General features: G+C 45.7%; 2 protein-coding genes across 2 annotated transcripts; both read left to right on the top strand.

Moving 5' to 3' along the window:
- The first annotated feature begins 231 nt into the window (after positions 1 to 231).
- LOC135882691 (olfactory receptor 52P1-like) lies at positions 232 to 1,206 on the top strand. The gene has a single exon (XM_065409680.1). The coding sequence runs from the start codon at positions 268 to 270 to the stop codon at positions 1,204 to 1,206; it is 939 nt and encodes a 312-aa protein (XP_065265752.1). The 5' UTR covers positions 232 to 267.
- Positions 1,207 to 10,422: 9,216 nt separating this feature from the next.
- On the top strand, positions 10,423 to 11,361 carry LOC135873070 (olfactory receptor 52D1-like). Its single transcript, XM_065397543.1, has one exon. It carries the CDS (start codon positions 10,423 to 10,425, stop codon positions 11,359 to 11,361), a length of 939 nt encoding a protein of 312 aa, XP_065253615.1.
- The last annotated feature ends 7,803 nt before the right edge of the window (positions 11,362 to 19,164 follow it).

Raw genomic sequence — 19,164 nt, 5'->3', positions numbered from 1 at the left:
CATTAAAGTTCATATGCCATCATGCTGCCCATTCACCTGGCTTGGTTAGCTCCCTCAGAGGACTTCTCTGGACTTGACTATCACCTAAATAATCTGGCGCCATCTGTAAATGTTGCCAGTCACTGCTCAGCCCCTTTCTAGATTGTTAATAACTATAAAATATTTACTGTACTATTTGTTATAAAATGTGTAACCCCCTTGCTGTGCTTTTCTCCCTTCACAGGCACCTTGAGCATTTCTGAGCCTGATCGACGCATCAACCATCTCATGGCATCTTTCAACTTCACCCCCTCTGACCCTTCAGCATTTATCCTAATGGGCATCCCTGGCCTGGAAGATGTGCATATGTGGATTTCCATCCCTTTCTCTACATTCTACATTATCGGCCTTTTGGGAAATTTCACTGTTCTGTTTGTTGTAGGCAAAGAGCAGACCCTGCACAAGCCAATGTACCTGCTGCTCTGCATGCTGGCGCTCACAGATATCGGCATATCTACCTCTGTCGTGCCGAAGGCACTGTGTATATTTTGGTTCAATTTGAAAGGAATTACTATGGGTGGCTGCCTCACCCAGACATTCTTCCTTCATGCAGTTTCTGTTATGCACTCAGCCGTCCTCGTGACAATGGCCTTCGATCGCTACGTTGCCATATGTAGCCCTCTGAGATATGCCACTATCCTCACCAACACACGAATAGCTAAGCTAGGGCTCTTGGGTTTGATAAGAGCTTTTCTCTTCATTCTGCCCATGCCCCTGCTCCTGAGCAGGCTGCCATTCTGTGCCAACCGCATTATCTCCCACACGTACTGCGAGCACATGGCTGTGGCAAAGATGTCGTGTGGGGACATCACAGTCAACAGGATGTACGGCTTGGTGATGGCATTTGTTGTCATCGGGTTAGATCTGACGCTTGTTGCCCTGTCCTATGGTCTGATCATCAGGGCCATCCTCAGAATCTCCTCCAAGAAGGCTCACCCGAAAGCCCTCAACACCTGCACAACCCACATATGTGTGATGCTGACATCTTGTATTCTTTTCCTCTTCTCCACTCTGACACACCGGTTTGGTCAGGGCATCGCTCCCCATGTTCACATTATCTTGGCCGACCTCTTCTTCCTCATCCCTCCCATGCTCAACCCTATCATTTATGGGGTCAAAACCAAAGAGCTTCGTGAGAAAGTGGGCAAATACACCTGCAAAAGGTGATCGCTGGGGGCCACTGACTTTAAACCTATGTGACAAAATGGGGAAAGGATGCCGCCTCATTAATCAAGTGTGCTCTGTCCCAGTTTGTCTGAGCTGAGTATTGTGGAAGTTCATGGTCTGAGAAGTTCCTTACATCTAATGGCTTATCACTTCATCACCAAACAGTGCTCTCTCCTGTAGAGGGCTTTCCCTTCACCCATCCCCTGGTTCTTGTCATGCAGAAGACCAGAAGTCCAAAGTGCAGGCAATGTGATGTTTATTGGGGTTAGTTCCAAGCAAGCATATCCATAGCTCTACACGCTGGTAGAGTCCATTACCCAGAGTTTTGTTCGTAGCTCTAATGCCACAGAGCCTTTACCCCGTGTCCCCCTTCCCAGCTCTGACACCGCAGGTAGTTGAAAGCAGCTATCAAATCCCCCCTCACTCTTCTCTTCTGCAGACTAAATAAGCCCAATTCCCTCAGCCTCTCCTCATAAGTCATGTGCCCCAGTTTCTTAATCATTTTCATTGCCACTGGACTCTCTCCAATTTGTCCACATTCTTTCTGTAGTGGGGGGCCCAAAACTGGACTCAATATGTGGGCTCACCAGTGCAACATGCCCTGGCAATGAGTTCCACAGGTTGACTGTGTGTTGTGTGTAGTACTTCCTTTTCCTTGTTTTTAACCTGCTGCCTATTCATTTCCTTGAGTGACCCCTGGTTCTTGTGTTATGTGAAGGAGTAAACAAAGCTTCCATATTTACTTTCTACACACCAGTCACGATTTTATAGAACTCTATAATATCCCCTCTTAGTTGTCTCTTTTCCAAGCTGAAAAGTCAGTCTTTTTAATCTCTCCTCACATGGAAGCTGTTCCATACCCATAATTATTTTTGTTGCCCTTCTCTGCACCCTTTCCATTTCTAATAGATCTTTTTTTGAGATGAGGTGACCAGAACTGCATGCAGTATTCATAGTGTGGTATTTATATAGGGGCATTATTATATTTTCTGTCTTCTTATCAGTCCCTTTCCTAATAGTTCCTAACATTCTGTTAACTTTTTTGACTGTGGCATATTGAGCAGATGTTTTCAGAGAACTCTCTGTGATGACCACAAGATCTCTTTCTTGAGTGGTAACAGCTAATTTAGATCTCATCATTTTGTATGTATAGTTGATATTCTGTTTTCTAATGTGCTTTACTGCTATCATTTGAATCTTTTAAAAGCCTAGGAGGAGATCCTCCTCATGACCTCATTGTGACATGTTGCCCATTCACCTGGCTTGGTTAGTTCCCTCAGAGGATTTCTCTGGACTTGACTATCACCTTGTGACACTTTGCCCCATATTCTTCATAGTGTATGATTATGATATAATTATGACATAATTATCATACATTTTGTACAAGATATGTCTTGTCAGGTGTCATTGGAAAAGTTATGATTTGCTGAAAATGATTATCTTATTTGTGTGCATGTATCATTTTTGTATGTGAAGTTATGAATATTGACTATGTATCTGTATTTCAAATGTAGTTACACCTGGATGACACCCACTAGGCAAAATGCTTCCAGTCTAGACAACGGGTTGTGAAGGACCTATTCAGGGTAACCGGCAATTAGGGGAAACAATAGGCCTTAGGAGAAGCTTATCCCCCACCTGGCAAGCCTTCCTAAGAACGCTCCAGGCAGCCTATGGATAATCACTTCTATGACTCAGCAGGACATGCAAAGGAATGTGACCAGACCACATGACACTGAACGCCATTTTGGTTACCTGTAGTGGACTGGGAACTGTTTTTGGAACAAAGGATTCCCACTATATGTTAATTCTATATAAGGTGGGGTGAGACATCATCTAGGGGCCTCCCTCCCCACACAAGAGAACTCCTGGAAACGTCTGCAAGCATGGGGGAGAGATGGTAGCCAAACAAAAGATCCAGATGTAGCAGTTGTTTGATTCCTTTACAGCTGTGTTCTCACCGCAGCAGGGCACACCTACCTAAAATACCACCATACTGAAATGGCCCCAGGGCAACAGATCACGGAAACTCTGTGGCCTATCCCTTGTAAAATGTGGGATATCATGTGAGATGAACTCCGGGTGATTTTGGCCCTGGGAGTGGTGAAGGAATCACACTGTGAGTGGAGAAGTCCCCATGGTACTAGTTCTGACACACGATAGCACAACCTGTTTCTGCATTGATTTCTGAGACACCAAAACGGTATTGAACTTTGACGCTCTACTCCCCGATGCAGAGAGTCGATGAACTACTAGAACGTTTGGGAGTTGCCAGATAGATATCCACTTCAGAGCTCACAAAGGGATACTGGCAAATACTGTCGATGGCAGTATCCTGGGAAAGAAATCCTTTTCCATGCCCTTTGGCCTGTATTAATTTAGGGTCACATCATTTGGCCTCAGGGTGGGAGTGATTTCTCAGAGGCTAATCGACTAAATATTACTACTGCACGGGCGGTGTGCAGCACTATGCTGCTACGATCATTTGAAAATGGTTTTTGGTCCCATAGCTTATGGCAGCATTCCCACACATAGTGCAGATGGCAGTACATTACACAAAGAAAAGAAGGCCACCATCAATTGCTAGGCTGAGGAAGAGGGCCTGAAAAATAATCCCTTGTAGCAGAGGCCTGGTGTGAGGCCTGAGACCTGGGTTAAAATAGTCAAAATTTTGCAGCTCTAAAGCAAAGTTAAGTTATGAGCAAGGGGCAGGCCCGGCTTAAAGAATCTGGCAGGAGCAGGACTGATATTGCAGAAACATACATTCCTAAGTAGTGCTAGGCACAAGAATATGTATGCCATGCCCCAATCAGGCCCAGCTGGTCCCTATAAAAGGCTGCGAGACAGAAGCCCGAGCAGTCTCTCTTTGCCTTCAGAGAGAGAAGGGCCTGGCTGCTGGGAAGCTCAGGGTGCCTAGAGTGAGGCAAGGCTGGGGAAAGGATAGAGGGGCTGGGGACCTCCAGGCTGGCAACTCCCCAGGCTGCAGGGCCTCGTCCAAGGCCCCAGAGAGGCACTGGGTTCCAGAGAGGGGCAGCAGGTCCAGACCCAACCTTGCCTATGATGAGTGGCTTATACTGCAGTCTGCCCCAGGAAGTGGGGCTAGATGGTGACTGGCAGTAGCCTTACACTGAGGTGAGGTGGGGTTAGTGGGTGGGGGTTCCCTGGGGAGGGGAAACCCAAAGAGAAAGGGGTTACTGCCAGGGGGCTGCCCCCAGATAAAGGGGCACCGGGTCCGGGAGGGACACGGGGTCCAAGTGGCAAAGCAGATCACCAGCCTGCAGAGGGCGCTCCAGGACGCTGGAAGAGCTAATTCCCATGGACGACTAACAGGAGGCGCCGCAGGGGTGAGTCCGCACTGTCACAAAACACATTCCAGAAAGGTGGTACCAGAACACCTCGCTGCCAAATCAATTCCCCAAAGATATAGGGAAGACTCTGACCTATCTTAAGGATAAGGTCAGGATAACAGCATAATGGATAGAGATGTTTGATGAAACTAACACGTACAAGGTAATGGACAGCCCCTGGATACGTCAATGGGTGGCACCTCAATACATGAGATGGTGGCACCCCAATACATCAGGAGTAATACATCACTTGTTTGCATCCACGTATAAAGATGTATCTCAGAGGCGATGTCTTTCGCTGAATGAGGGGAGAATAGACAGTCCTGCCATTCTCTGAGCCGGTCCATAGTTTTGGCATACATGTGTTAGTGTTCCTGTAACCACTGATCTCAGGCATTAGCACTATGCCTCGTTGCCAATAAATCTGATCAAGTTCCTTCACTGAAAACCGAGTCTGTGGATTTATTGGGCAGTTCAACTGTAGCCTGCTGTATGGGCTATCTGGCCAGAGTCAATACAGCAGGCAGAAAGAACAAATGCACACAGCCAAACATCTGTCAACAGGCTGAACAGTTTGGAAGACTCAGTTTGTTCTGACAATCTGAGCCTCTGGGATCAGAGAATCATTTCTTCACTCACGGGGGAGGCTCTCAAGCTGAAGTTCTCTAGGGTCTATTTTCTGCTCCTCCTGCTGCTCATGGAGCTGAGGGAATTGTCCAGGTTTCCTGGCCAACCTGAGAGTCCTCAGGGACTTTTCAGGGTAATCATAAAGGTCGCTGTCCAGCACAGCGAGTGACAGACACATGAGATTCATACACTCATTCTCAGGGCCCTGCTTTCCTGTCGCCTTGAGGAGATTTCCTCACTGCTGAGCGGGATTTCGGTGAGTTGCCTCTTTCTGTATTAAAGTTAGTACTGAGGGTTCAGGAAAGGTTCCAGGGTTCATGTCAAGAACTATCTGGGCAGGAATTCAGCAGCAGAGCGACTTGAACTGTTCAGTATTGTCTGAATTTACCTGGTAACATTGTAATTACAAATATTAAAATAGTTAAAAATTCTCAGCGATGAAGAATCTGCCAAGACCCTTGGAAAATTGTTCCAATGGTGCATTACTCTCATCATTTAAAAATGTACACTCTATTTCCAGTCAGAATTTCTTTAAGTTCAACTTCCAGCCATTGGATCCTTAGTTTATAAGCCGCTAGCGCGGACAGGGCATCCTCCTCCCTGTGTGTGTGATTGGAAAATGGGTGGGGGACAATCTAAGCATTCTCTTTCACCCCCTAAGGGTACCCCAGCTTATTTCATGTACGTGCATTATGGTCCGACAACCTGCAGGTATTTAGATAGTTGGAATCTTTACACGCGTGCAAATCCATCTAAACAATGCCCACTAGAAGGTACCTTCGATTTAGATAAACTTACATATCTTAAAAAAACCCTGGCTTCGCCAAAAGCCTCTGATACGCAGTGGGAGCAATTTGTCTGTTGGTGGGAGGAAGCAACAAAGAGACTCCACGAGTCTCGGGTGCGGAGTCTAAAGGACTCCCAGGAAAAATTAAAAATCCAAGTATACAATTTACAACTTAAATGTAAGGCATCCGGCTGTCTTCCTGCTCGAGCAATTCCTTCTGCTCCTCTTTATCCCCAATTAGTTAAGGCTGAAAGTGAGGAGGAAACTGCTGAGGACATTGTAGATTTTTTCAGTAACATTCAGGAGCAGAACCCCTGCCTCCTCCTTCCCCCCTGCCGGTTGTGCCTGCTAACAAACCTCACCCAGCAGTGTCAGTTTCCCCACCACGCGTATCAGCTACACAAATTGTTCTTTCTTCTCCTAGGACAGAATCCTCCTCATCACCACAAAGGGATGATTCTGATCTTCCCAGTAGCTCTCCCGACTCTGGTCCTTCTGAGGAAGGTGCCCGTTACTTTACTAAAAGCGTAACACAGACACTCCAGGCTCCTTTAAAAGAACTGCCCGGGACTGCAGGACAGTTGGTTACTAAATTTCCTAAATGACCAGCTGATGGCCATTCGGAATAATCTAGAGCATCAGGCTTGGCCCACTGCCCTTACAAACACATCAGAAGTACCATCTAATCTGTGGCCATAAAGACATACTTGGAGACTTTCTGGGTGGAGGTGCGGACGTTCTCAGTGCTCCTTCCAAGCATATGGACCGGTTGAGGGGGTGTGGGCTCCCACATACCGTATCCTGCTGGGTCCATGGGGAGGATGCATGTGGGATTGGGTAATTCACCGAGACATCTAGGAAATTAAACCACCTGGTATGCCCAATCAATTTTTAGTCAGTGCTCCTGGAATTACACCAGACATTTGAATGGGGTTAGGGAGTCAATAAACTTTTTGGCCGTTAAAACCCCCACAGCTTCAGTGTATCCGTAAACTAAAGCCAAAAAAAGTTGTCACTGTTTATAACTACGTTTGCTGGGAGGGTAGGGAACAAGAAACTACCCTAACAGGACACTTACTTTTTCAAGTTAATAACAGCTGTGTGTATGTTAATGACACCACATTGCAAAACATGCATTTTAATCTCACTACCACTGCAGGCAATCATATTATTTACTGGGCCTGCAAATAAAGTTTTGCAAGTAGCCCTTAGGTTCCAAATACCCTTTAATTAAACTAGTTTAATACCTAATAAATTTCAAAATTTGTTTTCACTGTTACCTAAGGTTCAAAAAATCTCTAAAGTACAAGGGCAAATTCACATGCTTCAAAATATATATCAAGTTAAAAAGTATGCCTTTCATACTGCTTATAAAGTATCCACTTTATATACTAAGTATAATGTATTGTGTTTTATAACTAAAACTGTACAACAACCCCATCATATTATTGCTATAAAAATGTTATTGCTTGTGTTGCTATTAGTTAGCTTAAAATTGTTATTGTTGTTGTAAAAAACGTAATAATAGTAATACCTTTCATGTTCATGCTAATCATGCATTGTCATTACATCCAATCAAAACCCCTAAAATTAAAGCATCTAATGTAAAATCTAAATTCCAAAACTTAATGCAAATAAAAATTTAAAAATGTTTGTTGTACTAGTAGTACAAAAGGGGGGGTTGTGGAAGCAAAGAAAGAACTGACAGGAAGGAACTGCAATGCATGACAGTTCGTTAGCAAGAGTCAGGCTAACTGCAATCCTAATAACGCGAGATTTGTAGAAGCGAGGATTGTGTAAAGCGGGTGAGAAAGAACTGTGTGAGAAGTTGTTGCGACCTTGTGTAAATAAGGTGTAAAAAATATTGTATGTAGGCTAAAGTCAAAACAAGTAAGAAAATAAAATATCAAATAGCAAAATATCAATAGCAAAGAGCGTTGGCTAGTCTCAGAGAGACGGCGCCGCTTACTCTGTTGCATCCAGTGAGATGATCAGACTGTCAGTGGCTCACACGGAGAGGAAAAGGGGAGGGAAAATGGGTTCACACACTCCTAGACCCAGGTAGCCTCCTCGCCGGACGATGCCAGGCCGAGTTAGCTTACCGTGGGTCGGATCTCCTAAAAGATCCTCTAGTTACCGGGCTTGCGTTAGAGTAGTTCTGGTCACGAGCCAAAAGACTTCGCAGAGTACTCTGGGCGTCTTCCGGTAACACTCAATTTACACTGGTGTGTACACACACACACACACACACACACACACACACACACACACACACACACCCCACACCACACCAAGGCCTTACTTCAGGTACTATTCCCAAGTACCTCCAGGTACTATTCCCAAGTACCTCTATGCATCACTTGAGGTGGTAAAAACCCCTCCTGCTGAGGCAGTAACAACCCCTCAACACCGGTGCATACCTTTGCACCTTGCATATGCATACAGGGGCGGCAACAATTCCCCTACGCCGCTCAGCATCTGACCTTGCTGCACAGTCAATAAGTTCGGATGGCGTGAGCCCAACAGGGACAGACGGCCCCACGGACAGTCCTTCTCCGACACCCCAATAGAGATTTCAAAAGGTCTCTTACCTCTATTGTGGTGCCATGGGGTTCGAAGGGGAACGATCCGTAGCAGCTGCCGGTGCCTCTGCGGGCGTTGCCATCCCGGACGAGCCCCCAAATTGTCGGAGAAAAACAGAGTTCTCACTATTTGTTTGGGTACAGCAAGTCAAATGCTTTATTAACTCTCACAATTGCGCAGAGGGAGAGAGCTAAACAGGTTTTTTTTACAGGTAAACAATTACAGCAAACCTTTATACCTTTCATTACAGACAATAACAAGCAACAGCTGCATTTTGTTTATACACAGGGCCGGCTCTAGGCACCAGCAAAACAAGCTGGTGCTTGGGGCGGCACATTTTTAGGGGTGGCATGGCTAGGTTTGAGAGCCTGGGAGGGAGGGGGAGATCCCGAGCGGCCGCTGCTCCCCCTCCCTCCCTCCCTCCCAGGCTTGAGAGCCTGGGAGGGAGGGGGAGAAGCGGCGCCCGCGCCGCGGCCACTCGGAGTCTCCCCCCCCCAAGCTCTCAAACCTGGGAGGGAGGGGGAGACTCCGAGTGGCCGCGGCGCGGGCGCCGCTTCTCCCCCTCCCTCCTAGGCTTGAGAGCCTGGGGGGAGGAGGCAGGGAAGGGGTGGAGTTAAGGCGGGGCCGGGGGTGGGGTAATTAAAAAACGGGGGGGGGGGGGGCGGCCAAAATTGTTTTTGCCTTGGGCGGCAAAAATCCTAGAGCCGGCCCTGTTTATACATAGGCCATTTGGATATTTTATTTTCTTACTTGTTTTGACTTTAGCCTACATACAATATTTTTTACACCTTATTTACACAAAATCGCAACAACTTCTCACACAGTTCTTTCCCACCCGCTTTACACAATCCTCGCGTCTACAAATCTCGCGTTATTAGGATTGCAGTTAGCCTAACTCTTGCTAACAAACTGTCATGCATTGCAGTTCCTTCCTGTCAGTTCTTTCTTTGCTTCCACAGCTATAACTATTGTAACTGGATAATCTCACTATACATGTAAATGTCCAAACCCTTCCTGATCCTTGATTAGCTCATGGTCTCAACTATGTCTTGAGGCAATGAGTTCCTCAATCTAATTAGGCATTGAGTGAAGAAAGCATTCTTTTTTAATCAGTTTTGAATTTGCCACATTTCAGTTTAATTGAATGTCCTCTTGATCTTGTATTATGAGACAGGGAGAACACATTCTTGATCTATTCTCTACCAGTCAGTAATTTATAGACTTTTCTCATATCCCCTCTAATTCATCTGCTTTGTAAGGTAACAATCCCAGTCTTTTCAACCTCTCTCTTTGATCATTCCCTGAACACCTCTAGTTCTGCAATATCCTGTGTGAGAAGGGTGTCCAGTACTACACAAAGAAGTCCAGAGGAAGGTGAAACATTAACAGACTGATCTCATGCATTGTATTTTCTGTATGGTTCCCCATTCCACTCCTCATGGATACCAATGTTTTGCTTAGCTTCTGTCCAGGATTGCACTGTGAGTAGGGGCTCAAAAAGCTTTGTACCATGTTCTGTCCTGAATTCATACAGTTCAATTAGAACCTCCTAAGGTGTTTGCGGAGTTTTTCCATCCAATGGCATACATGTTGCAGTTATTGACATCCAAGTTCATCTTCCATTATGCCATCATTCACCTGGCTTGGTTAGCTCCCTCTGAAGGCTTCTCTGGACTTGACTATGACCTAAATAATCTGGTGCCATCTGTAAATGTTGTCACCTCACTGCTCACCCCCCATTTCTAAATTGGTAATAACTATAAAATATTTACCGTACTATTTGTTATAAAGTGTGTAACCCCCTTGCTGTGCTTCTCTCCCTTCACAGGCACCTTGAGCATTTCTGAGCCAGATAGACGCATCGACCACTTCATGGCAGCTTTCAACCTCACCCCCTCTGGCCCTTCAACATTCATCCTAATGGGCATCCCTGGCTTCGAAGCTGCCCATGTCTGGATTTCCATCCCTTTCTCTACGTTCTTCATTATTGGCCTGTTGGGAAATGTCATGCTTCTGTTTGTTGTAGGCAAAGAGCAGACCCTGCACAAGCCGATGTACCTGCTGGTCTGCATGCTGGCGCTCACAGATATCAGCATGTCTACCTCTGTCATACTGAAGGCACTGTGTATATTTTGGTTCAATTTGAAACAGATTACTATGGGTGGCTGCCTCACCCAGATGTTCTTCCTTCATACGGTTATTGTTATACAGTCAGCCGTTCTCGTGACAATGGCCTTCGATCGCTATGTTGCCATATGTAACCCTCTGAGATACACCACCATCCTCACTAATGCACGAATAGCTAAGCTAGGGCTCTTGGGTTTGATAAGAGCTGTTCTCATCATTCTGCCTATGCCCCTGCTCCTGAGTAGGCTGCCATTCTGTGCCAACCGCATTATCCCCCACATATATTGTGAGCACATAGCTGTGGCAAAGATGTCATGTGGGGACTCCACAGTCACAAGGATGTACGGCTTGGTGACAGCATTTGTAGTCATTGTGTTAGACCTGACACTCATTGCCCTGTCCTATGGTCTGATCATCAGGGCTGTCCTCAGAATCTCCTCCAAGGAAGTCCACCAGAAAGCCCTCAACACCTGCACAGCCCACATCTGTGTGATGCTGATGTCTTATTCTCCCTGCCTCTTCTCCTACATGACTCAGAGGTTCAGTCAGGGAATCATTTCCCATGTTCACGTCACCTTGTCTAACTTCTATCTCCTTGTCACTCCCATGCTCAACCCTATCATTTATGGGGTCAAAACCAAAGAGCTTCGTGACAAAGTGGGCAAATACACCTGCAGAAGGTGATCGCCGGGGGCCACTGACGTTAAACCCTGTGTGGCAAGAGGGGGAAAGGACATCTCCTCATTAATCAAGAGTGCTCTGTTGTAGTTAGGCTGAGCTCAGCATTGCGGATTTCCACAGTCTGAGAAGTTCCTCATATCTAATGTGTTATTACGCCATGACCAAGCACAGCTCTCTCAGTTGCTGAGTTCCCTCTCTCTGACCATCCCCTGACCTCTTTCAGTGTCACCCATCAAACCCCACACACCCTGTCTCTTGGCCTTTCCGTGACTTCCAGACCACCAGAAGATACTGCAGTTTTCTGACAGAAGTTGTGTTTCCATTAGTCCCTGTCTGAAGAGGATTCTCGATCAGTTTGACAAACTGAAGCTACGCTTTTAGATAGCCAAAGACAAAGCAAGAAACTACAGTGCTGAAATTTTTTATTATATATACAGTGATCCGGTGTACAAAATTTACCTGATTTTTCGACTTCCAATTCTTCAGTAAGCTTGGAGGATAAAACAAATATTTCAGTTGGAAAGTGTAATACAGGAAAGTTTCTGCAGGAATTGAGAACATTCTACTAGAGCTTGTTGGTGAGAGTTGTGAAACAGTTTGTTTTAGAGAACTGGACAGCTGTGTTAAACTATGATATCGCCTTTGAGTCATATTACTTACTGCTTTGCACAGTCAATTTTGAAGTCGCTTTCAGCTAGTCCTTTCAAAACACACACTAACCATTCCCGTTGTCAAAGATGTCAAGAGTAGGTGTTGAGATTTCATGTTGGAGTTTCTGAAACAGGTGAAACAGGGATTATCACCAAACATCCAGGTGATTGAATCACATGCACTACTAAGTCCTTCTACTGCACTCAGCCCTGCACGAGCTAGACTGGCTAATATCTCATTTTTGCCATTGGTTTGTGCATACCTTGGACAATTGGAGCAGCAGGGGAGAGTTTTGCCTATGGTTCACTGGCCGCATATTCAGGACAACGAAGTTGAGTAGTTTTGGGTTGAAGTTGTCAAACATATGGATGCCGCTGGGGACAAAGGCTTTATTGAACTTGGCTTGTTTGCTCTTTCATTGCTTTTCCTACCTTTTTGCAACACTGCAGTTGAAAGACTGTTTCTCAGATGAACTTGATAAAACCAAAACTGCATAAGAAGATGCAAGAGAAACTTTTAGAAAACATTCTTCATGTTAGGTGTATATGTAACGACACAAATTCTCTTGGGAACTGTTTTCACCAGCAAAATTAACGATTGCACTGGTTTCTGCTGATGTATGATCAGCAGCAGAGGCATTCTATTTCTGATGAAGATAGAGAGGATCAAATGTTGTCTTTTAGAGTCAACACAAAATATGGACATTGACTACCATCATTGAATGCCATTAAAATAAATATCATAATAATTTTATTGTTGTTTTTATACTCCACTTTTTTGGGGCTCCTTTTGGGCTATTTTAGCACTGTCATTCTCTGTGGTTGTTTGGAACATTTGCCAACCCTTAGTCGTGATACTAGTACCAGTACTATAGTAGGGAGTTGTGGGGACAGAGACAGGATAGTGGACGCCGGCCGTGCCACAAGTAAGTCGGCAGTCGAGCACAATGAGCAACTGGTGAGAGCAAGCTGGGGCCATGGGCAGAGGACCCATCACAGGGCGACGTCACCAGACAAGAGGGCCTTGAAGGCTGGACTCAGAAGGGGGGGACGTGAATCTGATAGGAGTGCAGATGCTGGGGAGAAGGGTCCTGCCACCTAGACCCTGAGGGTGTGTGGCCACTGCCAGAGCAGGTGCCTTACCTGCAGTATCATAACAGAGTGGCCAATGCCTGGGCAGGAGACCTGGAATGTGTGAGGAACAGACTGTGATCTTTCCTTACATCCCATAAACAGCTGTTTGTGATGTTCCTGTGCCCACTGAGCGGGGTCCCTTGTTTCCTTGAACCTTTCCCATTTTTTCCTTATTTTTCTTACAGTTGCTGTTTAATAAATTATATTTGGTTTGAACTTAATGTAATGATCAGTGGGTCAGGGAAGTGTCTGGTGTGAAGAGAGTATCCCGGAGTGGGGACACCCTAGCACCTGTCCTAAGTAACCACAATGAGACTGGGGGTTCAGTCTCCCAGGAATCCTGGACCCAGCCGTGTCACCATTATGAGGACTCTGCCACACAGGAGAGTGGAAGGGGAGTCCTTGAGGTCAGGCAGGCCTCTGGGTAAAGGAGTGGGAGTGGGGACTCAGACCGTTTCACTAGCCAGTTCCCCTGGGGTAATGTACAAGCCAGGAAAGTTCTTCACAATAGTTCTGTTGACCTGAATTTATGGGCTAGTTTATTACGACTTGTCAATGATCTGACCAGAAGATATGTAGGTTCTTGTCCCAATTCAGGCTACAGGATTAGAGAACACAGAGATTTCAACGTGAGAGGACCCTCAGATTGTGTGGCAAATATACTGAGGACAATACCAAATTGTTAAGATCTTTATTAAAACGAAAAGAATAATAAACAATATAAAACACAGTGTCACAAAGAAGTAATACAATTCTATGACCCCTGCTGGTATCATCTCTATTCCAAAAGACTATTTAAACTTGCATACTCACACCCTTCCAAGAAGACCTGGTAGTGCGAGACAAAGGACCAGCCTTGTCTCTGGCATGCCTGATGAATTTGATGGTCTAGGCTTCCCAAGTTGGTAGGGATTAGGTTTGAGTGTTGAGCAGCTAAGCTGTATTGCAAAGCTGAGCTGATAGAAGATAGGAAAGAGCCACCCGCCTGTATGGTTTTTTGCCCTCTTGTAGGGTCCTGGCATTATCACAATCAGGGCCCAGCCTACCATGCCCAAATCTTATTTCCTCACCCAAATAAAGCTTCAGGTACACTTACTCTATAGATTAACATATTATGACATATATTCATACATAGTAATATCGATTATCTCATCCCCCAAACCGTTACCCTTGTCCCAACTTATGACTTCCATGTACTGTGGTGTACCCTGCAGTTACTGGTCTGCTCTATGGTAAACATATTCAATTCTTTGTTCGGTTCCCTATTCAGTTCCCCAAAGTCAAGAGGGGTAACTGGTGGCCATTTATCTATGCCAAAGGTTACAAACTCTTATACTATCAGAGGGGTAGCCATGTTAATCTAGATCTGTAAAAAGCAACAGAGGGTCCTGTGGCACCTTTAAGACTAACAGATATATTGGAGCATAAGCTTTCGTGGGTGAATGCCCACTTCGTCAGACGCATGTAGTGGAAATTTCCAGAGGCAGGTATAAATATGCCGGCAAGAATCAGTCTGGAGATAATGAGGTTAGTTCAATCAGGGAGGGTGAGGTCCTCTGCTAGCAGTTGAAGTGTGAACACCAAGGGAGGAGAAACTGCTTCTGTAGTTGGATAGCCATTCACAGTCTTTGTTTAATCCTGATCTGATGGTGTCAAATTTGCAAATGAACTGAAGCTCAACAGTTTCTCTTTGGAGTTTGGTCCTGAAGTTTTTTTGCTGCAGGATGGCTACCTTTACATCTGCTATTGTGTGTCCAGGGAGGTTGAAGTGTTCTCCTACAGGTTTTTGTATATTGCCATTCCTGATATCTGACTTGTGTCACTATGTAAGAGGATAAATGGACTTCCTCTAGCTAATCATACAGGATACAGGCCTGTAGGTTCATTGCATTACAGCCAGCTATTATGAATAACATATACTGGAATTCAGCATAAACAAAACCCAAGAAAATAATATCATCAATCAAACCAATGAAAAAAAAACACATTGTAGCAAGCTAGCTAACTGGCCTTATGGGCTACAGTTCCCCACTTAATTTAGGGAACTGGGACAAACTGATGGGTGGGATTTCAGTGACATTTAAAGAGATGTGTAACTTGTGAAATCTTCATATAAATGATAAAAGCTGAAATGTGTAACTTTGGGGAGCACACTTTCTGTGTAAGGTGAATGCAACATCACTGCGCAAGACAGCTTCCAAAAAACTGGTATCATATGCACCTTTTTCTTGTATTATTTATTATGGGATTAGAGAAGTAAACCTGATATTGTTTATTTGGCCTCTTGAACATATTTCATTACAAATGAAAGCTTGGTCAAGCATTGACTACACAATTGATCAACAACCAGTATGAATCACTCCTTCCTCTCAGATTCAGTATTTAGACACAAGGAAGGGACCCACGGAAATAATTCTCCTGAGCAAAAGTGCTGTTGAAGTTTACGAGCCTTCAGTATTAAAGAAATTAATGGGAAATTTTAGTTTTGTTTTTCTCATTGTGCGCCAAAGAAAGATTCTGGAAACGGTAAATGCTGTTTCAAAACTGCTACAATCCAAAGACACAGACCTATCCAAAGCAGCACTGAACTTCCCAAAGCCACTGAACTTGTAGCTACATTTCAAATTGAGTTCAAAGAAGCCAAATGTTCAGCAAGTAAATTATCAGGAAAATGGGGCAGACAAATCAAGTCTGAGGAAAAGTGCTTGAGAAAGGCAGAAAGACAGGGGAGCAGCTCATTTTGTGGCAGACCAGGGAGGAGAGCAACCAGCAGCTCCAAGGAAGATGAGCTGAGGGAAGGCAGAATTTCACCCTGAACAACTGCCAAAAAGAGTGAAATGGAGGGGCCGATGGCCTGTGAGGGGCAGGGCAAATGGCAGCTCCCCTTGTCCTCTCAGGGCGGGGAATATGGAGGGGCTGATGGTGTGTGAGGGGCAGAGTGGGGGACAGGCCCCCTTGTCCTCTCAGGGCAGAGGATATGGAGGGGCTGATGGTGTATGGGGGCAGGGCAGGATACAGGCCGCCTTGTGCCCTCAGTGAAGGTGATATGTAGGGGCTGATGGTGTGAGAGGGGCTGGAGGATGGGGCTAATGAGAAATTTAGGGGAGCTGGTCATGGGAATCTGGGGGAAAGATGCGGTGGGAGGAGCAGTTGGAGTCGGGACAGGGAGGAGGTGGAAGAGGCCAGGAGTAGGAGAACTGGTGGCCGGAATGGAACCATGTGGGAAGGTGACAAAGACAGAGACAAAGGAGGACGGGGGGCTGCAGGGCAGAACCGAGGGGCTGGGAGGGCAGGATGAAGTCCTTGGGGCCTGGAGTGTGGAAATGGGTGACAGGGGGAGGAGGGGATCCTGTGGGGAGGAATGGCATTGATGGGGAGAGAGGATTACTGGGCTGGAGAAGGGGCTGAAAAATAAGTTCCTGGGCAGAGGGGGGCTTGATGGACTATGGAGGAGAATGGATGGATGTGCCGTTTGCATTGTGGGTTCCTAGGAGGATGTATGTTGTGACTGCAGAATACACCAGGGGGCTGTGGGAGATTCTCTGGAACTGTGGGGAGATCTGGCTGCTTTGTTTAAGTTGCACAATACAATAAATTGTTTCAAATCCAGTTAATGGAAAGATTACAAGTTCACTCGCCCATGTGCCGTACAGTACACACTTGGTGGTGTTGATTCACAATAGTATGTGTGGAATTTTGTCTCGTTAAAGCACGGGCATCTCCAGGTCTGTCAGTCTGGCACCTTTCACAAGAACTAAATTCTCTTTGAGGAAAAAAAAAATCAGGGTCAAATCCTGACTGAAAGCAAGTCAGTGCCAGTCTGCTCACACATGCAGTGACACCATTTACACCAGCTCTGGGATGGACGATTGCTGAATATTGTGAAACATCTTGTGAATTGGGTTACCCCTTAATCCCGGAAGCTGCACCAGTCGGTGCAGAAATACTTCAAATCATTTACCTTTTAAGTATTTTCCATTTGTGCTAGTAGAGCTAAAACGTGTCACAATGCGATCAACGGAGATTCCCAATTGATTAACTGATCCTCAAGAGCTTTTTCCCACTGCACTATAAACATTTCCACACTGCGTGCCTGACAGAAAGCGGGAATGCTACTGCCCAGAGTGTTCAAGCTCTGCTTCCTCAGGAGTAGATGATGAACACTCTCCAGCTTCTATTTTCGTGGCTTTGGTAAGTGCGCTGATCATATTGAATCTATTTCACTTATATTAATAGGCAGTCTCAACTGCTTGAAATGTTTAATCTCTAAACAATGAGAATTGCACATTTTTATTATCAGCATCATTATTAGTTATTTTATAGAAGATCCAAAGCCCTAGGAGGACAGGTCCCTGCCTTGTGGTGCTTGCAATCTGAGGGCCCAGTGGTGCAAACATTACCCATGTAGCGTGGAATTTTCCATGAGTGAAGAACACAAATCCCAGTGGAAGCCAGCTTGTGTTTTTAACTCCATGTGGCACTTTTTCGTAAGTACCATTGACTTGCCTGGGGCAGTGTATGGTAACAAGGAACCTAGGAATGGCCATAGCACATCCAAACTGAGGTCTATCTAGACCCATAACCTGACTGACAGTCACTAGCACCAGACACTTAACAGCAAGGGGTGCAATTAACCTTGGAGTGGCAAATACTGACTAACCTGCCTGTAGTTTCTAGCCAATGGGAGTGTGTGATGTAACCTTTGAAAGGGTGACTAGCACTCTTTGCATTTCCTGCAGCTTCTGGGGGCATGGTGCTTGCTTATAATATAACACTCCCTGGAGTGTCTGCTAGGATACCATACGTGGGAAAATCGAGTTCTTTGTCTTTGCTCCAACAAAACTTAACTTCAATGAGGGTTTTGCTGGGTAAGGGCCAGTTGAGCCAGTTGATGTCCCTAGGAGTCATGCACATAACTGAGGATAGGGTTTTTCACAGTAAACTTTGCACATGGCAAAATTCCAGGTTGAGGAATGCTGGCACTCTGCACAGGGGTGGATCTCACCCAGTGTGAGCAAAGGAGACATCTAGAATGAAGATAGTACACAGCTAACATTCACAGTCTTCAGCGGCTCCTTTTATTTTGGTCCCCTTCCCCTCCAATACTAACATAATGTACAACAGCAGGGGCAGGCTGGCGTTTATAGCTAAAACATAGCAGAGCTAGATTTTGTTCCCTGTTCTGCCACAGCCTTCTTGTGTGGCTTTGGGCAAGTCACTGTCAGTCATCACTGAATAGTTTGTATGAACGCTTCTCAGCCCATGGGCCCTTCACAAAACATATAATTTTTCTCCTCTCAAATAGGTAAACCATTTACTTTTTGATGGTGGACCCAAGCTAAACAGTTGATATCTGGATCCAGACTGAAACTTTTTTCGAGAATGCATGGGTGTTCTGATCCAAGGTTTTGGTTCAGGTCCACTCTGCTTTTCTTATGTGCCATTTAATAATGAGTTCATAAAAGTCTTCATATGCCAAGCTCCATCTAGGGGAGAGGGTGTAGTCCAATCTAGTGAAGGGGGAGAGATAGCTCAGTGGTTTGAGCATTAGCCTGCTAAACCCAGGGTTGTGAGCTCAATCCTTGAGGGGGCCATTTAGGGATCTGGGGTAAAAATGTGCAGGGCTGGCTTTAGGCACCGCGGGGCCTGATTCGAAGGAGGTCCCACTGCTGTCTTTGGCAGCAGCTCTTATTGCTGCCGTGGAGGAAGGACCGCAGCCAAAGACAGCAGGAACTAATTGAGCTGCTGCTGAAGACAGTGGCGGGACTTCGGCGGCAGCTCCTTCAGGATATTGTGGGGCCCAATTCTGGGGAATTGGCTGAATTGCCCTAAAGCTGGCACTGAAAATCTGTCTGGGGATTGGTCCTGCTTTGAGCATGGGGTTGGACTAGATGAGGTCCCTTCCAACCCTGATATTCTAAGGGGCACTCGTCTGAGAGCAGGGGGACCTGAGTTCTGTCACTGATCTCCTGTGTGGCCTTGCACAAGTTGCTTACCTGTTCTGTGCTTTAGTTTCCCCCTC

This window comes from Emys orbicularis, chromosome 1, assembly GCF_028017835.1.
Source record: "Emys orbicularis isolate rEmyOrb1 chromosome 1, rEmyOrb1.hap1, whole genome shotgun sequence".
Lineage (NCBI taxonomy): Eukaryota > Metazoa > Chordata > Testudines > Emydidae > Emys > Emys orbicularis.
Note: the sequence above shows the minus strand (reverse complement) of the source record. Positions and strands in the feature narration are given on the sequence as shown.

Coding starts and splice junctions, on each gene's coding strand:
- LOC135882691 (XM_065409680.1), top strand. CDS start 268: ATGGCATCTTTCAACTTCACCCCCTCTGACCCTTCAGCATTTATCCTA.
- LOC135873070 (XM_065397543.1), top strand. CDS start 10,423: ATGGCAGCTTTCAACCTCACCCCCTCTGGCCCTTCAACATTCATCCTA.